Source organism: Camelus ferus, chromosome 6 (assembly GCF_009834535.1).
Source record: "Camelus ferus isolate YT-003-E chromosome 6, BCGSAC_Cfer_1.0, whole genome shotgun sequence".
NCBI lineage: Eukaryota > Metazoa > Chordata > Mammalia > Artiodactyla > Camelidae > Camelus > Camelus ferus.
Window position 1 is genome coordinate 32129544 of NC_045701.1, and position 19476 is coordinate 32149019.

At 53.6% G+C, this 19476-nt stretch overlaps 1 protein-coding gene across 1 annotated transcript in view; it reads right to left on the bottom strand.

The window, feature by feature from the left end:
- The window catches only part of LOC102514829 (myosin-7), a 21415-nt gene extending 8307 nt beyond the window's left edge, over nucleotides 1-13108 (bottom strand). The window contains 25 exon segments of the mRNA XM_032481727.1: nucleotides 587-732; nucleotides 1524-1700; nucleotides 1850-2092; nucleotides 2729-2984; nucleotides 3235-3371; nucleotides 3650-3773; nucleotides 3919-4036; nucleotides 4680-4767; nucleotides 5111-5178; nucleotides 5453-5762; nucleotides 6359-6529; nucleotides 6804-6953; nucleotides 7072-7190; nucleotides 7300-7438; nucleotides 8080-8183; nucleotides 8428-8526; nucleotides 8921-8984; nucleotides 9083-9175; nucleotides 9256-9364; nucleotides 9984-10011; nucleotides 10172-10328; nucleotides 10623-10766; nucleotides 11060-11268; nucleotides 11653-11703; nucleotides 13005-13108. Of these exon segments, the coding sequence (XP_032337618.1) occupies nucleotides 587-732; nucleotides 1524-1700; nucleotides 1850-2092; nucleotides 2729-2984; nucleotides 3235-3371; nucleotides 3650-3773; nucleotides 3919-4036; nucleotides 4680-4767; nucleotides 5111-5178; nucleotides 5453-5762; nucleotides 6359-6529; nucleotides 6804-6953; nucleotides 7072-7190; nucleotides 7300-7438; nucleotides 8080-8183; nucleotides 8428-8526; nucleotides 8921-8984; nucleotides 9083-9175; nucleotides 9256-9364; nucleotides 9984-10011; nucleotides 10172-10328; nucleotides 10623-10766; nucleotides 11060-11260 (3245 nt within the window). The 5' untranslated portion in view covers nucleotides 11261-11268; nucleotides 11653-11703; nucleotides 13005-13108.
- Nucleotides 13109-19476: the final 6368 nt, after the last annotated feature.

A 19476-nucleotide genomic window follows, 5' to 3' on the forward strand; every position in this document is an offset into this window, starting at 1 on the left:
GGCTTTAGGGTTAGAGTCCTTGCTTATCTGAACACTGAACCCACAGACTCACTGTTTACCAAGTGTGGGGAGTGGATCTATACATTTTGGAAGGTCTTGCAATAAGAGTTGGAACCACAGGATCATTGAACAATCAAATGGCCCAGACCCTGCGCTGCTCAAACATGGTGGCTGAGTCGTTTCTCTGTGGTCCTCGGGACTCTCTGTGAAGGACCTGAAAGGACTTTCCTGAGAGGCTTTTGTGTAGAGCCTTCCTCTGTGTGAAGCAAGTGGTCTCCAAAGAGACTTGTGTATAAGGGGGTAAGCTGTTATTTTCCATCCCTTTTGAGTGCCCAGCAGGAAGAAAAGGCTCGAGAGATCCGGGTTAGACTTTTGCCAGGGAGGCCTGCGGGGCCCTGATGTGCGTGTCTGGGGGAGGAAAGCCCTCTTCCTGGAGGCTTTGCCCGCAGTTTTGCACCCACTCATTGAGGCTGCATGAGGCTGTTTCCTCTGAGGACGGATGTCTTGGGTCAGCTATTACCGCCATGGGCGCAACAGGCTGCTGGGCGGAGGAGGAGGAAGGGCAGTGGGGCGGGGAACACGCTACTTTTTCAGCCTCTCGTCCAGCTGCTGCTTGTCATTCTCCAGGTCCATGATGCTCTCCTGGGTCAGCTTCAGGTCTCCCTCCAGCTTCCTCTTGGCTCGCTCCAGGTCCATGCGTACCTTCTTCTCCTGCTCCAGGGATCCCTCCAGCTGGTGGAGAGAATGACCAGCAATGTCCCATTAGGCCGAGCATCCTGATTTGGTGATTTGGGATCTCAATCCCTCTGGAGTTGGGATATCCTAAGAGGTCTTGGGGAATCATCCCCAGAGTTGACCAAATGTTAAGAGCACCTAGCATGTAAGGATGCTCAGTAAGTATCTGATAAATGAGTGAATGAATGTCTGTGGGACAAAACCCCAAAGCTACATTCATTCATTCTGCATCCTACAAGTACCTACTCGGGTCCAGGCCCCATGCTAGGTACTACAGACACAAAATTGAATAAATCCAAATTCCCACCTAAAGACAGCTGAGAGTGTCATAGCTGAGACAGATTCTTCGATAATGATAACACAGTGTGATAAAGAGTGATTCAGTAGAGATGTGCTCAAAGGACTATCTGTGGGAAACAATGGTCACTGAGGACCAGATCCTGGCTAAAGCATTAGAAGTTCAAAGATTCTCCTTGAGGAGCCTCACAGAATTCCCAAGGAAATGTAACATCTTCTTATAAGATAACCCTAAATCCTATAGTTGATGGTTGAGAAATATAGGCTTCAACCTAAAGTAAGGAAGCCCATCTCTACCGTTGAATATATAAACAAGATGAGATACATAACTCATACTTGATCAGCCTTCACCTTTTCTATTCCCCAGCTCCTTTCTAGAAAGGGTCAGAAGAGGGAGCACTCTCCAACTCCACCCTTCCCGACACACACACACACACACACACACACACCAATGGATACAGTCTATTCAGGCCCTGTGACAATCTACTCACATCATCCACATGCTGCTCCAGCTTGACCTTGGCCTTGGTCAGGGTGTTGACCTTGTCCTCCTCGGCCTGAAGGTCATCCAGGGCCTGCTGGTGGGCCTCTTGCAGAGCTTTCTTCTCCTTGGTCAGCTTGGCGATGATCTCGTCCAGCCCAGCCATCTCCTCAGTCAGGTTCTTCACCTGTCAACCCAGAACCCCATCCCTTTTAGGTTCCAAAGTCACCAGCCTGGAGACAGCTATGGAGACCTCCAATGCCAAGGACCAGGACCACATACAGGTCTGGGAACCCTGAGGAGACTTGGGCTGGAGCCAGAGGGAGCTGCCCTCACCTTGTTCTCTGTTGCGTGCTTCTCCTTCTCCACCTTGGCCAGTGTCAGCTCCAGGTCATCAATGTCCCTTTTGAGCTCAGAGCACTCATCTTCCAGCTTGCGCTTCTTGGCAGTGAGCTCGGCGTTCATCTCTTCCTCATCCTCCAGCCTCTCCGTCATCTCCTTCACCTTGGCCTCCAGCTGGATCTTGTTTTTGATCAGCTGGTCACAGCGCTCCTCTGCGTCAGCCAGGTTGTCTTGTTCCTGAGGGCAAGGTACAGAGGGGAGGCTGTTCGGTGGGTGGGCTGCTCACCCTGGCAGGTGGAAGGAGGGGTGAGCTCTGCCCTTACGATAGGAAGGGAGCTCCAGGATCTCCCCATCTGAGAAGAACCTCAGAAGGATGTGGAGAGGAAGAGTTTTAGGGCAATGTGATGGGAGCAATGGGGGATGAGAGCAGAGAGGGAAGGAACAAGAAGTCCCTTTATCTAGCCCCCTTCCTCTGGTCTCCTCCATCGAAGGGGGGGAACTGCATTTGTCGATGCCAGCACTTTGCATCTTTACATATTTACAACATAGTGAGATGGGCAGCTTTATTCCCTATCTAGAGATGAGGATGTTGAGTCTCAAAGATAATGCATTGTTTACCCCAAGGTCACAAAATTATTAAGCTGTGGATCCAGGTTGAACCCCTGTGGAAAGCCCATGTTTTTAAGTGAGTGCTTTCCCCTTTTCATTTCCTTCTCTTGAGAGACCTCTTTTGAGGTATTTGGAAGTGTTGATTCTAGAATCCTCTACCTATAAGGGCACAAGATGGTGAGCCCCTGGGTGGGGAGGTGCAGGGTGTGTGGGAGATGTAAGCAGAGGAGGGCAGAAGAACCAGCAGCAGCCCAAGAGCCTCACCGCCTGCACTTGGAGCTGCAGGTCATTCTTCTCCTGCAGCAGGGACACCATCTTCTCCTCCAGCTCCTTGCGGCGAGCCTCAGACTTCTCCAGCGCCTCTTTGAGGCGTGCAAACTCCTCCTTCATGGTGGCCATCTCCTTCTCAGTCTCTGCACTCTTCAGCAGTGGCTTGATCTTAAAGAATAGCTTCATCCATGGCCAGTTCTTGACACTCATGAAGGCTCGAATGTTCCACTGGATTATCAGCAGGGAGTCTCTGTGGAGGCCCAGTGAGAAGAGCGGTGAGAGAGTCCCCTCCCTCCGTCCCGTCCTGAGGCCCAGGCTCCTAGGTAGTGGCACTTTCCTTCACCCATCCCACACTGCGACAGCGAAGCTCACCCTGCGTCTGTATGTATGTTATGCTGCCCTTTGTCGTTTGGAGATGTGGTGAGTTTTTTCTACTTATGCTGCCTCCCGAATCAACCCGGGCCTCAGATATCTGGGAACCTCCTTTTGAGATGTCTCACCTGCGCTCCAGCAGCTTCTTGAACTCCATTCTGGAGAGCACACCCCGGGACTGAGCCTGAATGCGGGTGATGATGCGGCTCAGCCTCTCATCTCGCATCTCTTCCAGCAGCCCCAGCAGCCCCGCCTTGAAGAACACCTGCAGAGAAGGTGTGGGTGGACATGACTGGGGTGAGCAGGAGGGGGACGAGGAGGGGGTTATCTTAGGGAGGGTAACAAGGCAGGAAAAAAACTAGAGGAAGGAAGTCAGTGACAGCTGGAGCTGGGTTGGGGGAGCTGTGCTGTATGGTCCACGGAGAGGGCTAGCATGTGGTTTCGTACTGTTCCCGAGATGACTGGTAAAAGGAAAGGAGCCGTGAGGTGACGAATCAAAAGACAAGAAAGCTTGTAATCAGCTTGTCTCCCATCTTTCCTCACCTTGGTGTGGCCGAACTTGTACTGGTTGTGGTCAATGTCCAGGGAGCTTAGCAGCTTCTCCGCCCCTTTCCTGCTGTCAATGAACTGGCCCTCGGGGATGGCTGCTGGGTTCAGGATGCGATATCTGGGGAGGGAGGTGCCCGGAGTCACCCATGTTTTGTGCTGATATGCTCTGCCCACAGAATCCAAGGCCACCCACAGACTCCCCTCCCACCAAGACTGCCCAGGTTCCCCCTATTGCCTGAGCCCTGAGGCTCCCCGGTACCCACCGCTGCCGGAAGTCCCCGTAGAGGATGCGGTTGGGGAAGCCCTTCCTGCAGATGCGGATGCCCTCCAGCACGCCGTTGCAGCGCAGCTGGTGCATGACCAGGGGGTTGTCTATCACTCCTGTGACAGGAGGGGAGGCGAGAAGAGTTTGTAGGGAGAGCACAGAACTAATAGCCAAGGGTTCTGGGTTCTGATCCTGGCTCTGCCATGTACTGACCCGTAACTATAGCAAGTTAGTTAATAATGATCCTTTATGTTTTTCATGTTATATTTTTAAGAGTAACCAAAAGGATTTCACAGTCCTTATTTTATATGGTCTATGTCTATTATTATAGGTGGTACCCAGGGGAGATATAGCCCGTTTTCTAGAGAATAAACTAAGCTCAGAGGGGTTAAGGGATTTGACCAAGTTCACTGAGCTGATCAGAACAGAGCCAGGCCTTGAACCCGGCACCTGAACTTCTCCATCTCCTTATCATTCAGAAAGAAATATACAACCCTTACATGTCTCATGGTGGGTTGTAAGGCACTTGTGAGGTTATGTCCATCAAAGTGCCTTATACATTACCCTGAGCTACACATTCCAAATGTAAGGTAGCACTGGGGCCAGGGTTGGGGGTAGTCTGTGAGACCCTATGCAGGACAGGAGGAAAAGAAAGTGATTTGGAAACCTCCGCGGTGGGAGATCAGGAGGTGACCTTGAAGACCCTGTTGCCGGAGCAATGGGTCCCAGCAGTGGGGGGGCCCAACTTCTTGAGCTCACCTGGAGACTTTGTCTCATTGGGGATGATGCAACGCACGAAGTGGGGGTGGGTAGAGCGCAAGTTGGTCATCAGCTTGTTCAGATTCTCCTATGGCCCAAAACACAAGGGGAAAAAGAAAAGAAAGTGAAAGAAGGAGGGGCAAGAAAGGGAGAGGAGAGGAAGGAAGGAAAAGAGACGGAGAAAATGCAAGAAGCTAAAGAGAATAAAGGAGTGCTGGGGGAAGACACAGAGGAGGAGAGAATGGAAGGCAGGGGACAGAGAAGAGTGGTGAGATGGGAAAAGAGAGAGAGAAGAGGCCAGCAGATAAAGGGGTGAGAACGAAGACAGAGTAGAGAGGATCACAAATGAATGAGGAGACGGAGTGGGAGGAGTCCAGGATGAACAAGGCAGGAAGGTGCAGGGCTGGGTAGGCGCTGGGTCACACACTCACCCTGTGCAGAGCTGACACGGTTTGAAAGGATGAGCCTTTCTTGGCCTTGCCTTTTGTCTTATCAATAGCTGTGGGAAGAGTCAAGAAAAGGAGACAAGTGGATATGTGGGGAGCAGGGCAGGGGGAGAGGAATCACAGAGTCTCTTCACATTCGGCCTCCAGGCCAGGGTCTTCACTGCAGGTGCCTCAGCTTCTACAGCTATTTCTACATTTCTACCTCACTGAGCTTGTAAACCTAGGGGCCCAATATGAGTCAGAAGTGGTGGGGGGTAGCAATGACCTGCCTCAGAACCACAGCAGAAACCCTGTTCCTTAGTCCCCGGGGAACCGGTCTCTACTTACGTGCGTCAAACCCGGCGTAGTTGGCAAACAGGCTGCCGAGCAGCTTGAGGGAGGACTTCTTGTACAAGTCCACCACCGTCTCGTTGAGCGGGTCCTTGTTCTTCTGCAGCCAGCCCAGGATGTTGTAGTCCACGGTGCCAGCATAGTGGATCAGGGAGAAGTGGGCTTCCGGCTTGCCCTTGATGTTACGCGGCTTCTGGAAGTTGGCAGACTTGCCCAGGTGGTTGTCAAACAGCTTGGCCTTGAAGGTCATGTCGGTGGCCTTGGGGAACATGCACTCCTCCTCCAGGATGGACATGATGCCCATGGGCTGAGGGTGGAGGGGAGAGCATCACTGAGCCTGTTTCATGTGGATGGAGATAGACACTGCTCTAGGCTCAGTATTTGCTAACGGAGATAGCTAAGGTATCAGGGTCAGTTCCGAGTCCAGTTATCTATTGAGTGGCACCTGTTCAAGCCTCCCCAAAGCTTGATTTGATTTCAGAGGAACCTTTGTGAAAGTCTGGGAATGTGGGTGCTATAGGTGCTTTATACACCATTCCATCACCCAGATCCCTGAGATGCTGGGGTTCAAAATATGTGCACTCGTATGATTCCCCATCCAACCCTCAGACTTCCTGCTCCTTGGATGTGTGAACCAGGACTGCTAAACACACTGGTGTGGGAGGCCAGCCTTCAGGTGCCCATCCCCCATGTGTCTACTCTCAAGTCTCTGGGAACTCAGCTCTTCCAGGTACCACCCTGTCCTGGGTGGCCAGGATAACACAGGGCTGGAAACTAGGTCTTGGGATTCTTCTGTCATCCAGATCACAGTCTCTAGAAGGAAGAGGGGCTACCATTTTGTCTGGGACGTGCATGCATGTGGGGTGTGAGTGGAGAGTTCAGGCAGAGGGGCCGAGGCAGCACCTTCTCGATGAGGTCGATGCAGGCCTGCAAGTCCATGCCGAAGTCGATGAACTCCCACTCGATGCCCTCCTTCTTGTACTCCTCCTGCTCTAGCACGAACATGTGGTGGTTGAAGAACTGCTGCAGCTTCTCATTGGTGAAGTTGATGCAGAGCTGCTCAAAGCTGTTGAACTGCGGGGCAGGGAGGGCGGGAGCGGGTCAGGTGGGCAGGTGTCTGTGTGGCCCACGGGGTCAGCCCGGGGCTGTGTCCAGCCCGGCAAGGAGTGTGGCTGGTCCCTCCCTTGTCAGGGCGGGGAGGGAGAGCCCCCTGAAGACACATGACTGTCTCCATCACTGTTCAGCCCACCGCCTTTCCCGCCTGGTCTGTAGCCAGCTCAGCCAGGGATGGCTGCTTGTGCCACCAAGTGATTTACTGTTCTCCCGCCCCTGGGGCTCCCCTGCTCACGTCAAAGATCTCGAAGCCAGCGATGTCCAGGACCCCTATGAAGTACTGGCGCGGCTGCTTGGTCTCCAGGGTGGTGTTGATCCGTGCCACCATCCAGTTGAACATCCTCTCGTACACTGCCTTGGCCAGCGCCCCTTTGGCATACGCCACCTGGAAGGTGGAGCAGAGACCCAGATGAGAGAGTTGTGGGGAAGAGTGAATACCGGCGCCCCCACTCCACCTCACCAGCCCCACACCCGCCCCCGTTGAACGTCTGAAGGGGACTCGCCTGCTGGACGTTCTGCCCCTTGGTGACGTACTCGTTGCCCACTTTCACCCGAGGGTGGCACAGCCCCTTGAGCAGGTCGGCTGAGTTCAGCCCCATGAGGTAGGCGGATTTGTCAGCCTCTGGAAGGAAATGGCAGGGAGCAAAGTTGGTAAGAGGATGCCTCCTCTGCAGATGGAGGCCTCAGTGACTCCACAGCTGGCCCCAGCCCGCAGTATCCTTGACTCCCACCTTCGGTGCCGTCAGGCTCCGCCTGCTCCTCTCGCTGCTTCAGCTTGAACTTCATGTTTCCAAAGTGCATGATGGCGCCCGTCAGCTTGTACATGGAGTTCTTCTCCTCTGACGTGAAGCCCAGCACATCAAAGGCGTTCTATAGGAGGGCCCCGTATCGGTGGACCCCAGAAAAGGGAGTATGGCGGGTAAATGAGATCCCTCTTCAGCTGGTGAGAGATCTTGTCTCCTGAATCCCTGTGGGTTCTGAGATTCCCATCCCCAGTGGGGAACTCCAAAGCAAAGATGGGAGGTCCACGAGCAGGGTGGTGTATAGACGGCCTCAGCCCTGGCATCAGTGGTCACAGCGGTTCTCTGAAGCTGCTCGGGGTTACCCATTCATGTTTCCTACTGTTGCCCCTCTTCTAGGCCCTACACTTGCTTCCCCACCTGGACCTTCCATATCTATATCTGTTCTTTACCTAACAGCCTGCTTCAGCCCCATGACATCTGTGTGATCCCACCCCTGCCTTTCCCTTGGTGATGCTTTATTTCTTGGTTTGTGTGCTTCTCTGTCCCATGGCTTTTGGCTCTCTCTGGTTTGACTGAACACCAAATATTGGCCTGCTTTGTCTAATCAAACCTGTATCCCAGCACACGCTGGTCACAGGGCACGTTTTGGCCCTTGGCAAGGGCCATACCACTTAGAACAGCAGATAGCCAGTGTCTTAGCTCTACTCTTGGGACAGTGAACCCATACCAATTGCCCCTCACCTCTCAACTGGGTCCTCATACACTTACATCAGTGGCCATGAGCTCCTCAGCATCATCAATTGAGGGCACAGTAGTCTCTCCTTGGGAGATGAATGCATAGTCATAGGGGTTGTTAGTGATCAGCAGCATGTCTGGAGGGAGAAAGACATGGTTAGAATGTTGGTTAGACATGGTTAGCCCCTGGCCCTCCCTGGGGCTGCCTACTGCAGTACATGGCCTGCAGGAGAGCACATGATAGGGCTGAGTGGGGTCCCACATCCTGCAGAACTAAATCCAGCAGTGCCAGAAACCCAGGACCTGTCAACAAGCAGCCACAAGCAGAGGGGACCAGGTTGCCATGGAGATAGTTGGTCTCGGTCGGTAGCTCTGACTCACCCAGCAGCTCAGGCTTTTTGTTAGACAGGATTTGGTAGAAAATGTGATAATCTCGCTCTGCTTTCAGCTGGAAAATAACTCTGGATTTTTCCAGAAGGTCTGTGAATAGTAGGGGAGAAGAAAGAGAGGAAGAAAAGGTTGGGATTTAGGCATAAGGAGACAGAGAAAAATGAATGATAAATGTAGTAAGCAAAAGATGGAAGAGGGAGAATCAAGAGAGGGAGAGAGACACATACACAGACACACAGATATGGAGCTGGAGACAGAGTCTCGGAAGGAGAGAAATAATCTCTGAGAAAAGTCACAGAGAAAGACAGACATTCAGAGACAGAAATGGAGAAAGACCAGAGGGAGTCTAAGAGAGAGACAAATATACAGACCTAGTGACACAGGGGCAGAGACATAGAGAGACAGAGACAGAGGAGAGGTTGAGATGAAGACAGTGAGAAGAGGGTGAGCTCAGCCTGAGCCCTTGCAGATCCGTGGCACTCACAGGTCTCTATGTCTGCAGATGCCAACTTTCCAGTCGCCCCAAAATGGATTCGAATGAATTTCCCCTGGAGAGATGGAAAAGAGTAGTGATGAGTTGAGGGAAGGCTCATATGTGACAACATCCCCAGTCCAAATCCCAAGTCCAAGGTCAGGGACCACTCACAAAGCGAGAGGAGTTGTCATTCCGGATGGTCTTGGCGTTGCCGAAGGCCTCCAGAGCTGGGTTGGCCTGGATAATCTGGTCCTCCAGGGTGCCCTGCAGAGGTCAAGGAGGATGGCAGGTGAGAGGCCTCCCTCTCCTCTGTGGTGCAGGCCCTCGGAGGACAGCAGGCCTACCTTGCTTGGGGTCTGCTCCTTCTTGCTGCGGTCCCCAATGGCGGCAATGACAGCAAAGTACTGGATGACCCTCTTGGTGTTGACCGTCTTCCCTGCCCCAGATTCTCCGCTGTTGGGACAGTTAGGCTCATTAGGCAGGGAACAAACATTGCTTGAGACTAGCAAGCCTCAAGTCAGGAGAGATTGCCTAATTTGATTTGGCTGTGTGAGCCCTGAAGCATGAAACTGCCAGGTAACAGGTATTCCAAACACAAGGCTATACTCTGACCTACGGAGGGTCTGGGTAGCAAACAGGAAGGACGCCTCAAGAAGGTTTGGATTTGGGCGGGTGGAACCTAGTTTTAGCAGGGCAAGGGCAATCAGAGGAGAAGGGCCTCGGCTGTTTTGGAAGAGAATGGGTGGGGCTGGAAGAATGGGGAAGGTTTCCAAAGGGAAAGATGGAAGAAAATGAAGAGGTGAAGAAGACATGGTGATCCTGGGCTTGCAGATAAATGAGTGATGAGCTGGAGGAGCATGAGTGAAGGAGATGGGGAAGGGAAAATAAGAGAGGGATGGGAAGCAGAAAGGAAAGGAGAGAGCAAGGAGAAGGTCAGGGTGAAGGCCAGAGAAGAAATCAGAGCTGGCATGAAGGTGGAGAGAAAGAGAACTGTGGGTCTGTGCTCAGAGGCTGGGGGTGGGGCTGGGCTCGGGGAGACTCTGAAAGGGAACAGAGTAGAAGCCACACTCACGTGATCAGGATGGACTGGTTTTCTCTGTCTGTGGGGAGAAAATGGGGAGAAAAAGTCAGGAGGTGTACAGGATGCTTTGTCTGGCTTCCCCACACCCCCTCCTTGCCTCTCTCTGGCAACTCCCAGCTGCCTGAACCCCTCAGGAGGAGGAAGGGCCCCCAGGAAACCCTTCTCTTGAGGCCTGTCACCTGTCAGCATGTACTGGTAGGCGTTGTCAGAGATGGAGAAGATGTGGGGCGGCGCCTCACTCCTCTTCTTGCCCCGGTAGGCAGCCACCACCTCGGCGTTGTACACCGGCAGCCACTTGTAGGGGTTGATGGTGACGCAGAAGAGGCCCGAGTAGGTCTGGGGTGGGGAAAAGGAGAAGTGAGTTGTCAGTGATAAAGGGGGAGAAAAAGGCCTTAGGAGAAGAGGAAGAGAAAGGAAAACATATCAATGCACTAAATCTGACTAACCCCAACTCTCGAGTACTAGAGCTGAATCAAGGATGCTTACGTAGACTAGGGTTAGGTCATTGGACTAGGACTGAGTGCTGCACTGCCTGGGCACAAAGAACGGAAAGTCTGGGCTCCAGGCAATGAAAACACACAGAGCAGGAAGCCACTAGAGTCAGAGGGATGCCCCAGGTGCCGCACTCACATAGATCATCCAGGAGGCGTAGCGATCCTTGAGGTTGTAGAGCACCGCAGGTTCGTGCAGGAAGGTCAGCATGGCCATGTCCTCGATCTTGTCGAACTTGGGCGGGTTCTGCTGCAACACCTGGTCCTCCTTCACGGTCACCGTCTGCAACAGCCCACGTGCAGGCCATGCTGTCAGCCCCCCTCAGCAGAGATAGGGGTTTGGGCAAGTTATAGGACAGCAGTGTTTGAGAGAGAAGATGCCAGGGTCCCGGAGAAGATAGACCGGATGTTGAGAATGAGAAGCACTATTGGGAGGGAGTAGATCCCCACCCAAAAGAAGGGACAACTGGACCATCCTCAGGGCTGTGTGGAGTGCATCCTGGTGGCACCCCTCTCTGTCCACCCCAGGTATTGGGGGCCTCCAGGGTGGCCTCTCACACTAGCCCAGCCACCCACCTTGCCATGCTCGGTCTCGGCGGTGACTTTACCACCCTCTCGAGACAAAATCTTGGCCTTGACGAACTCCTCTTTGTCATCAGGCACAAAGACGTCCTTCTTGAGGTCGAAAGGCCGGGTCTGGGCCTCCAGCCGCTCCTTCTCTGTCTTGCGCAGGTAGGGGGCGGCCTCCCCAAACGCCGCCAACTCCGCGTCTGGCATGGCTGCGCCTGCAGCAGACGGGAAGAGCGGCCGGCTGCCCTCCATGCTGCTCCCATCCCAGGGCTCTCCCCTTCAGCAGGAGCACCGCGCTCAGGAGTCAGGAGGGGCCACCGAGAGTCCCTCATTCCTTGAGCTTATTGCCCAGCCTGAGAACAGCCTAGCAAACCTGCCAGGGCAGAGGGGGAGGCTAACTTCTGTTCAGGCTGGGGCTCTCCTGTCCCAGCCTTCTCGAAGGAGCAGGAAGGTACCAATATCCACCTCTGACCCTCATCCCTCCCTGGCCCCCTCACTAGTCACAGGTAAGAACTCCTGGTCACTAAGCCATTCTCCCCGGGGCAAAGACTTCCGTGTCTTCCCAGATCCTCCCAACACCCATCTTCAGCTCTCCTTACCTTGGTTTCTTGAATGTGCCTGCGAGAGGAAAAACTCAAGCTGGCAGGGGCCTGGAGAGAAGGAAGTCTGCATCAGGCCTATGTCCCTGCCTTGCCCTGGCTCCCTGCTTCACTGCCCCTCCACCCTGAAGCCTGAACGCAGGTAGGGGTGGTGGTTGCCCTCTCTGGTCTCATCCTCTGGCTTTTCAAACACTCTTCTCTCCCCCACCCACCGACCTCTGCACTCCCCAGCACAAGTTCTAATAGTTTCCTGATGTCAACTCAATGAGACTCTTATTCCTCACTCTGGGGGGAGGGGTGGCCCCACTCTTGCTCATATCCACCTAGTGAAGCCTGCCTTCTTTGAGCCACCTGAGGTATAGCTAATGGTCACAGTGCTGGGGCTTTCCAGCCTACAGAGCACTTGTATGCACATTGTACTCAATCCTCACCCCATTCTACAGATGAGGAAATCAAGGTTAACAAGCTTGCTTGTCCAAGAACACATAACAATGAGTGGTGGAGCCAGGACTTGAAGCCAAGACTCATGACTCCAGAGCCAGTTCTCTTCCATCCTGTCCCCATTTTATAGTCAGTTGTGGTGAACATTGTCAGAGAGGAGACCCTGTGGGCATCTTCTCATAGACACACCCATTACATAGCTGAACCCTCTTCATGACAGACGTGCACATTCCACATGTGTACAGCGTAAGTACACTGTCGAGTATATGAAGACAGGAAGAGCCGTACCGCATGACTGTGCCTGTGAAAAACTTCTGCAGGGTGCACACACACTGTGGCGGTCTCGACTCCCGGAAGCACACACAAGCCCTCTCCACACGCGTGGACATGGGTGATTACACACTGCAAACCTCACAGAACTAGCTTTAAAGCACACACTTCCTAAGTAATCGTTCTCTGCCATCCTTTTCCCCCTCCCTCCCAATGGACCTCCTTGTCCTCAGGTATGATCATAACCATGCCTCCCACTTGACATTTCTTGTCTTAGGCAGTGAGGTACATACCCTCCCTCCCCATGCATTCAGACCGTGCATGCTGTGTACAACACACACACAGACACACAGACCCAGACACACACACACACACACACACACACACACACACACACACACACACACCCTTTAACGCATTCTGGTCCCACATGCTCAGATACAGACATCTGCCCCTGTAACACATGAGCCCCCCACGCCCATGGCACATACAAATGTGTTTAGACCTGCCCATGTGTGCTCAGTGACCAGACCTGGTACTCTGCGTGAAGCCCTGCATGCAGCTTGCTGTTCCTAGAGGAGCCCATTCCTAAACCTGAGGCCCCTTGTCCCAGAGTAAGGCCTCCAGCTGGGTGCTCCTACCTGAGAGCAGCAAGAAAGAAGAGAGAGTGCAGGAGAGAGCTGTGGAGCCGACCTGGTTAGGGGCCGTATATATGGGGCAGCAGGGCGCCCCCACCCCCACCTGCACCCAGTCCCCAGCCGGATTTAGAAAGGACTGTTGTCACTAAAAGCATTTCCCCCAGGCTCCCCCCCTTCCCAAACCTTGCTCCCCTCCCCGCTCCCTCCAGCTAGGAAACAATTGGAAGTGGTCGTCATTGTTATGGCATGGAGTGAGCAGGGTCTGATTCCAGGGGGCGGGGATGACTCCAAGTGCAGCCAAAATATCTCCCAGGCCAGGCCTCACATTCCACAGCTGGCAGGAGAGAGAACTGACCACGACCACCGTGACCTCAGGGAGGCAGGGCCCTGGCTGTCCCCTCCCCATGTTCTGCTGGTCCCTGTCACTGCTGCCCTCGAGCCCCTACCCCCAGGACCAGCCTGGCCCCTGTTGCCTAGTGTCCTCCCTGCTCCCTGACCTGGGTCCTGCATCCAACTGTGAGATGGGAAGGGGCTGAGTGTCAGCAGCAGAGGGGTAGGGGCAGAGTTGGAGGCATACACCCTGGGTAGGGGCTAGATGGGGGCAGGTGGAAGGAGGTTTCCCCGCCAAGTGGCAAGAACAATGATCAGGGAGCTTAGAGATGGGGACTCTGGCTCGGGCACTGATTTCCTTGGACTGGCTGAGCAATGCATTGAGGTCACCCAGCCTCAGAGCCAGACAGGCCTTAGTGATGGGTCCAAGTCCTCCACTTTATAGGAAAATGAAATGCCTTCTTTAAGGTCATGCAGCCAGCCTCGGCAGCAAGACTCAAGGAGGGTGGGGGCGGAGAGCTCAACAGATGGGGATGGAGCCCAGCTTGTGGAAGGAGGCCAGGGAAGAGGGGCTGGGAGTCCAAGGAGGCAAGGACCCACTGTGTGTGAAGGGCAGGACCCAGATGCCTGATGGTTCTAGTTTGGAGCCTTTAGTCTGTTTTCCTAGCTCTGCCCACAGGTACTAAATACCCTAGCTCAGGGCCATGGATAACACAGCTGCTCTGATCTAGAAGGAGATCCCTAATGGAGACAGCTGTGGCTGCCCACGGCCCGCTTCTGTACTGTGAGGTGGTCTCTGTCCAGCTCTGGTGCGATAGATAGGTGTTCTGGCAAACTGGACAGAGGGACAGGAAAGATCTTCCACTTTCCAGTGGGCCCCAGGAGTAGCTACAGAGGAGGTGAGGGAAGGGAGCTAGGGCTAAGCTTGTGAGCACAGAACACAGCCAATACCATGCTCCTCCTGCAACTGGCTATGCAAGCTTCACTGGCTCCGTGTCCAGGCAACCACTGCGTGGTTTGGTTTGAAATTCCCCCTCCTTCCCAAGCACAGCTCTCCAGCGCATGCGGGTTAATCCATCTGATTAGCTGTCCGCTTGGAAGGATAGCTGCAGGCCTGGTGTGGAGAGAGGGGTGGTGGTGTTGGGAGCAGATACATTTTGAAGATGGGTGGGGCACATCAGGGAAGTACAAATCCAGGTGGGGGGTTCAGGGGTGCTGCATGGTAACCAAGACACAGTCTGAGGGCACTGAACAGCTTTAAGGGGAGGGCACAGGCAAGTGGGGGGCAAACCATGAACCACAGGGGCCCCAGCTCCGCAGTGCTATGGACCCTGCTCACGGGCCTGGCTCAGCAGAACAAATTCTAGGGGTGCCATCCAGGCCCTGCCAGGTGCTAAGGAATTAGGCCCATTTTTAAGGACCTCAGAGACCAGGGATGAAGGGCAAAAGCTCTTTTCATCCACCTGCTCCAGTTTCCAAGCTCAAAGCTCCCGCCCTTCCCTGATTTCCCGGGGCTCAGACACAGATGTCAGCGACTGGATACTTAGGAGATGGCTGAGCCATTTCAAAGCCAGTGTCTTCATCAAGGGGCAGCCTCCGTGGAGTGGAACTAGGAAGCCTTTTCTACATTTAGTAATAGTAAATCAATTGTACTTTGATTTCCCTCCCGTCAAGTTTAGGGGGAGCTGGCCTATTGGTGCTACAGTGTCCCTGTTCTCTACACCCTCTGTGGCATAGAACTCGCCTCTCCGCCTCTAGGCTCTCTGCCTCAGCACCTTAGTCTGGAGACAGATTGCAGGATCTGATGTCCTTAAAGATGCCCACCCTTTCTCCAGCCCTCCGGCACTTGCTCTTGGCTCCATCATGATTCTCTTCCTTCTGCTCGCTACCGTTAAAAGACTGGACAGCTTTGCTAATTCCTTCATTCAACAAGTATTTAGCGAACACCTATGTTCCAGGCATGGTTCTAGTCAGTAAGGATCTAATGGTGACCAAAATCAAGATCCTTCCTCCGGGCAGCTCTATCCACCTGTCAGTAGAAGTGAAATCCAGGCCTGAGCTTATAGCCAGTGCCTCCGCTCACATGCACATTTCTGGTGGGAGGAGTGAGGGGCCAGGGGCCCCCCGTGTCGGGGTGGGTGGGCACAGCGCAGCTTGTACCACAGAGTGGTAGCAGACAAGACAAAGGAGAGCAGTTCAAAGTGCTATAAATAAAGAGGAGCAGGAGGGAGGCAGCCTCACCAAGGTAGACCAAATAAGGCCTGGAGTGGAAGGAAGGTAATCTGTCTCCCTTGCCCTCCCCTCCCCAGCATTGTGACTGCTTTGTCTGGGCTCTGTCACCACCCTGATCAAGTGTCAGGCCCAAACAGAGGCCATTTGCTGGAAACAAGCCAACAGGAGTTCAGAGGAAAAGTTGCTAAAATTACTACCAGGAATGGGAGGAGGAGGGGCACGCCAGGGCAGGTTAGAGGAGATCTCAACATGAGAAGAGGGAAATCAGAAAGAAGCCCCCAAACCCAAAGGGATGGGGAGCAGACGAGGGGCAGAAAGAGGCAGGGGTCTTGGCCCAGGAAGAGGAAGCAGGCACTGGTTGTTTGTGCACATGGGAGAGGGGGCCAACCCTGGCGTGGGGCCGAGCACTCCTATCTGGCTGCCCTCAGAATCCCTGACCTTGGGGGGACCCCAACCCTGGCTCCACACGAGCCTGGGATTAGGACCTGAGCTTTGTGCCTGTCTCAGGTTTCCTTTCACAAACAGCTGCTCCTTCTTGTCATTCTTTTGTCTTCCTGCTGGCTTCAAAATCTTTGTACCTCTCTGCACCCTGCCCCCACTCACTAGCCTGGAATCTCTGCTCTCCAATAGACAGTGGACAGCTGAAAGGAGGAGGGGGGCAGGGGCCAAGACTGACCCAGTTTAGTTTGGGGTGCTTGGAAAGCTAGATCTTGCCTTCAGGGAGTGTTTAGAGGGGCACAACTCACTAATAGGGGGGCTTAGTGGGGCATGGCCAGTCTGGCTCCAGGCTGGAGGCCTCAGAGGCCATGCGAGGGGCAGCCTGGCAAGCTTTGGAGGCAGTCCCAAAGATCCACTTTGAAAACCCAGCCCTCCCATTTTCCAGCTGTGTGGTCCATGTCAGTTACCAAACCTCTCTGAGTCAGTTTCATCATGTATAACATGGGGAATAGTCATATTCACCTTTCAGAGCTGTTAAGACCCCTAGAGTTTGCACAGAAAAAGGGTCCAACACGGCCCCAGACATAGAGCAGACCCTCATTAAATGGCAACTTTGGTCATTAGGAACACAGCCCTGACTGCAGGCAGGTAAGGCGATTTCCCTGCTGTAGGTTCTGTGCCCCACATCTCCCTCAGCCCCACTAAATCAGCTTGGTTCAAGGGATGGTCTGGGCCAGGGTGGGTCAGAGATCCAGCAGTCCTGTGGTCCCTTTCACCCAGATCGTGGCTGCCTTTGGGAACAGCATAACTGGAAGGCAGTCCTCAGGCTGTCCTAGGCTCCATACAGGCCCACAGCCCAGCCCTAAGGCCAAGAGAGGCACCGCTGCCTAACTGCAGCCCCATGGACTTGCCCGCATGATAGACGAATGTGCTGAGCTGAGTCCCCCAAGGAGTCACCCAGACTAAGTGGTGATATTGGCCAAAGACCCCTGATGGGAGCAGAGGCCCTGAGGTGGAGGCTGCTTGACCATTAGAGCCAACCATCAGTTACATTTTGTGTGTGTGTGTCCTGGCCTGAAGCTCTTAGTGATCCTGGGTGGAGCTGCCTGATGGAGCTGGGCTGGCCCTCGGGGATGGAAGTGGGGTGTGGAGGGGAGGCAGATAAAACTGAGGCCCTCAAAGATGGAACTGACCAAACTTCCATCAGTAGTACTAACCATCCCTGGGCTTGAGCCAGACTCAGGGTGTAGAAGGGTTAGGAACCTCTGGAAGGAGAATGGCCAGGGTGTTGTGATATGAAATAATAGGGCAAACTGAAAACCAACACCCAGAGTCTCCTACTGGGCACTTTGGTGTTAGCCCTGCACACTGCTGTTTTTGTGTGGGGCTCCAGCTGGGCACAGGCCCCTGCTCCTCCACCCAAGGACATCTACTCTGTTCACAGGCATCCCTGAAGCAATGTCCTGTGGCTGCCAGGCCTGGATCAGCCCAGGATGTAGAGAAACCATGGGATTTAATAGGCGTGGATGGTAATTGCTCAATGAGAAGCCAAGAGATTGAGTAGTCAGCTGCCCCTTTCCCAAGGGGAGAAGGGGTTCTGTACTTTATGTTTTATGATCAGAGACCCCCTTTTCTTAAGCAGGCCTCGCTGGGACCATCGCTTGTCTCCCCGCCTCTACCAGCTGCCATAAATGCAGGTGAGTGCACACAAGCACACATACCACACTTTACACATATGTGGGTGTGGATACAGCTCTGCACAGACACACACAGTACAGAGGCAGGGCCGTATCTGTAGCCGGTCTTAAGACAGATCATTAGTATTTGATGAACTTGCCAGGAGTACCTCTGTCCCAGCTACCAGCCTATCTCATTCTTCCTTCCATCCCTTAGCTGGGTCCCAGTCAGTCACTTAATCAGATGCCTTGCTGACCCCCTGCATGCCCAGCTCCATGGGGGATATGGGAGGATCACATGACCTCTGACTCACAGGCATTGCCATCAGCTCAAGAAGCCACAGGTAGCACCCTGGAAGCTGAGGGAGGATGGTTCCAGGGCACGCAGTGTGGTCCACAAACAGAACAACCCCAAAGCAGAGAAACTCTTGTTCGGTGTGGGCTGGGACAGTCAAAGGTTTCTAGGTGGGGCTTGAAGGGAGGGTAGAACTTTGAGAATCACTGAGCACAGGGATGTGGTCTAGGTGGTGAGACTCCCAGCATGACCAAAGGCTTGGCAGGGGAACAGGATGGGGAGGTGGTAAGGACTCAGAGGACATACTCCTGGCTGGTCTGTGTGGGGTCTGGAAATTTCAGCAGGGAGCACACTGAAGAAGAGGGGAAAGGGCTGTTCATGTGTGGAGTGTCTACCGGTGCCAAGCACCCCGCACGGCATGTGATGCACATCATCTCTCTTAATGCTCACATTTACCAAGCAATTAAATCACATTTTTATGGTTGAACAGTGAAGTTCAGATGAAGATGTTTGTTCAAGATCAAGCAGCAAGTGTCAGGCTGGGATTCAAACCCAGTTCTGTCTTGCTCCAAGGTGCTTTCCACCAACTTTCCCAGACCCACAAAATGGACAATATCCTGGAGGCAGTGAAGAATGGCTCAAGCTCCATAGACCAGGGGGCAGTCATTGGGATGTCATGACAGCAGAGTTTGAGGGCCTAGCACAGGTATTAGTGGGTGCTTTGAAGGAGAAGAGGCTGGAGGCAGAGATTCCCAAGAGGAGGACAGAGTAGCGATCAAGGTCAGGAGAAGTGTGGGGCCAGCAGACGTGAAGAGGAAAGGGCGAGGCTGGAAGGATTTCTAAGGAAGATATAATGCTGACAGACTGGACTCAGTAAATGAGGAAGGAAGACTCATGACTGTGTGATGTTGGCAAGGATGGAGGTAGCAGCAAAAGGGAACAACTCTTCGGCTAGTAGGAAGAGGACAAGTGTTTGGTTCAGGGGAGTTAGAGGTAACAATGGGGCATCTGACAAAGAGGGTTTGCGTCCCTGTAGGAAGCTGGAATTGTGAGACTGGCAGGCAGCGCTGGCAGATGAGACCGACTGCCTCGGGGGACCTCCATTATGTTGGAGAGAAGAGGAAAAGCTCCAGGAGGCACCTCCAGTTCAAAGATGGGAGAAGGAAGCGAAGCCCACAGATCATGGAGAAGGCAACCCAAAGAGTGCCAAGGAACCCAAGGAAAGGGCAGTTTCCTAGAAGCCAGAAGAACTGCTTCAAGAGGAGCAGGTGGCCATAGTGTCAGATGCCAAAGACAGACTAAATGTCAGGGAGGTGGAGAAGAGGAAGCCGGGTGATCTTGGAGCAAGCACCTTCTGTAGAGGCACTGGGCTGAGCCAGGCTGCAGTGAGGTATTAAGAAAAGGATGAGTGGACAGGAAGTGAAGGCAGTGAGTGTGAACCCTGCGTCCAAGGAGTTTGGAAGTGAGCTGAGTGATTAGACAGCAGTTAGGGGGAGAAGAGAGC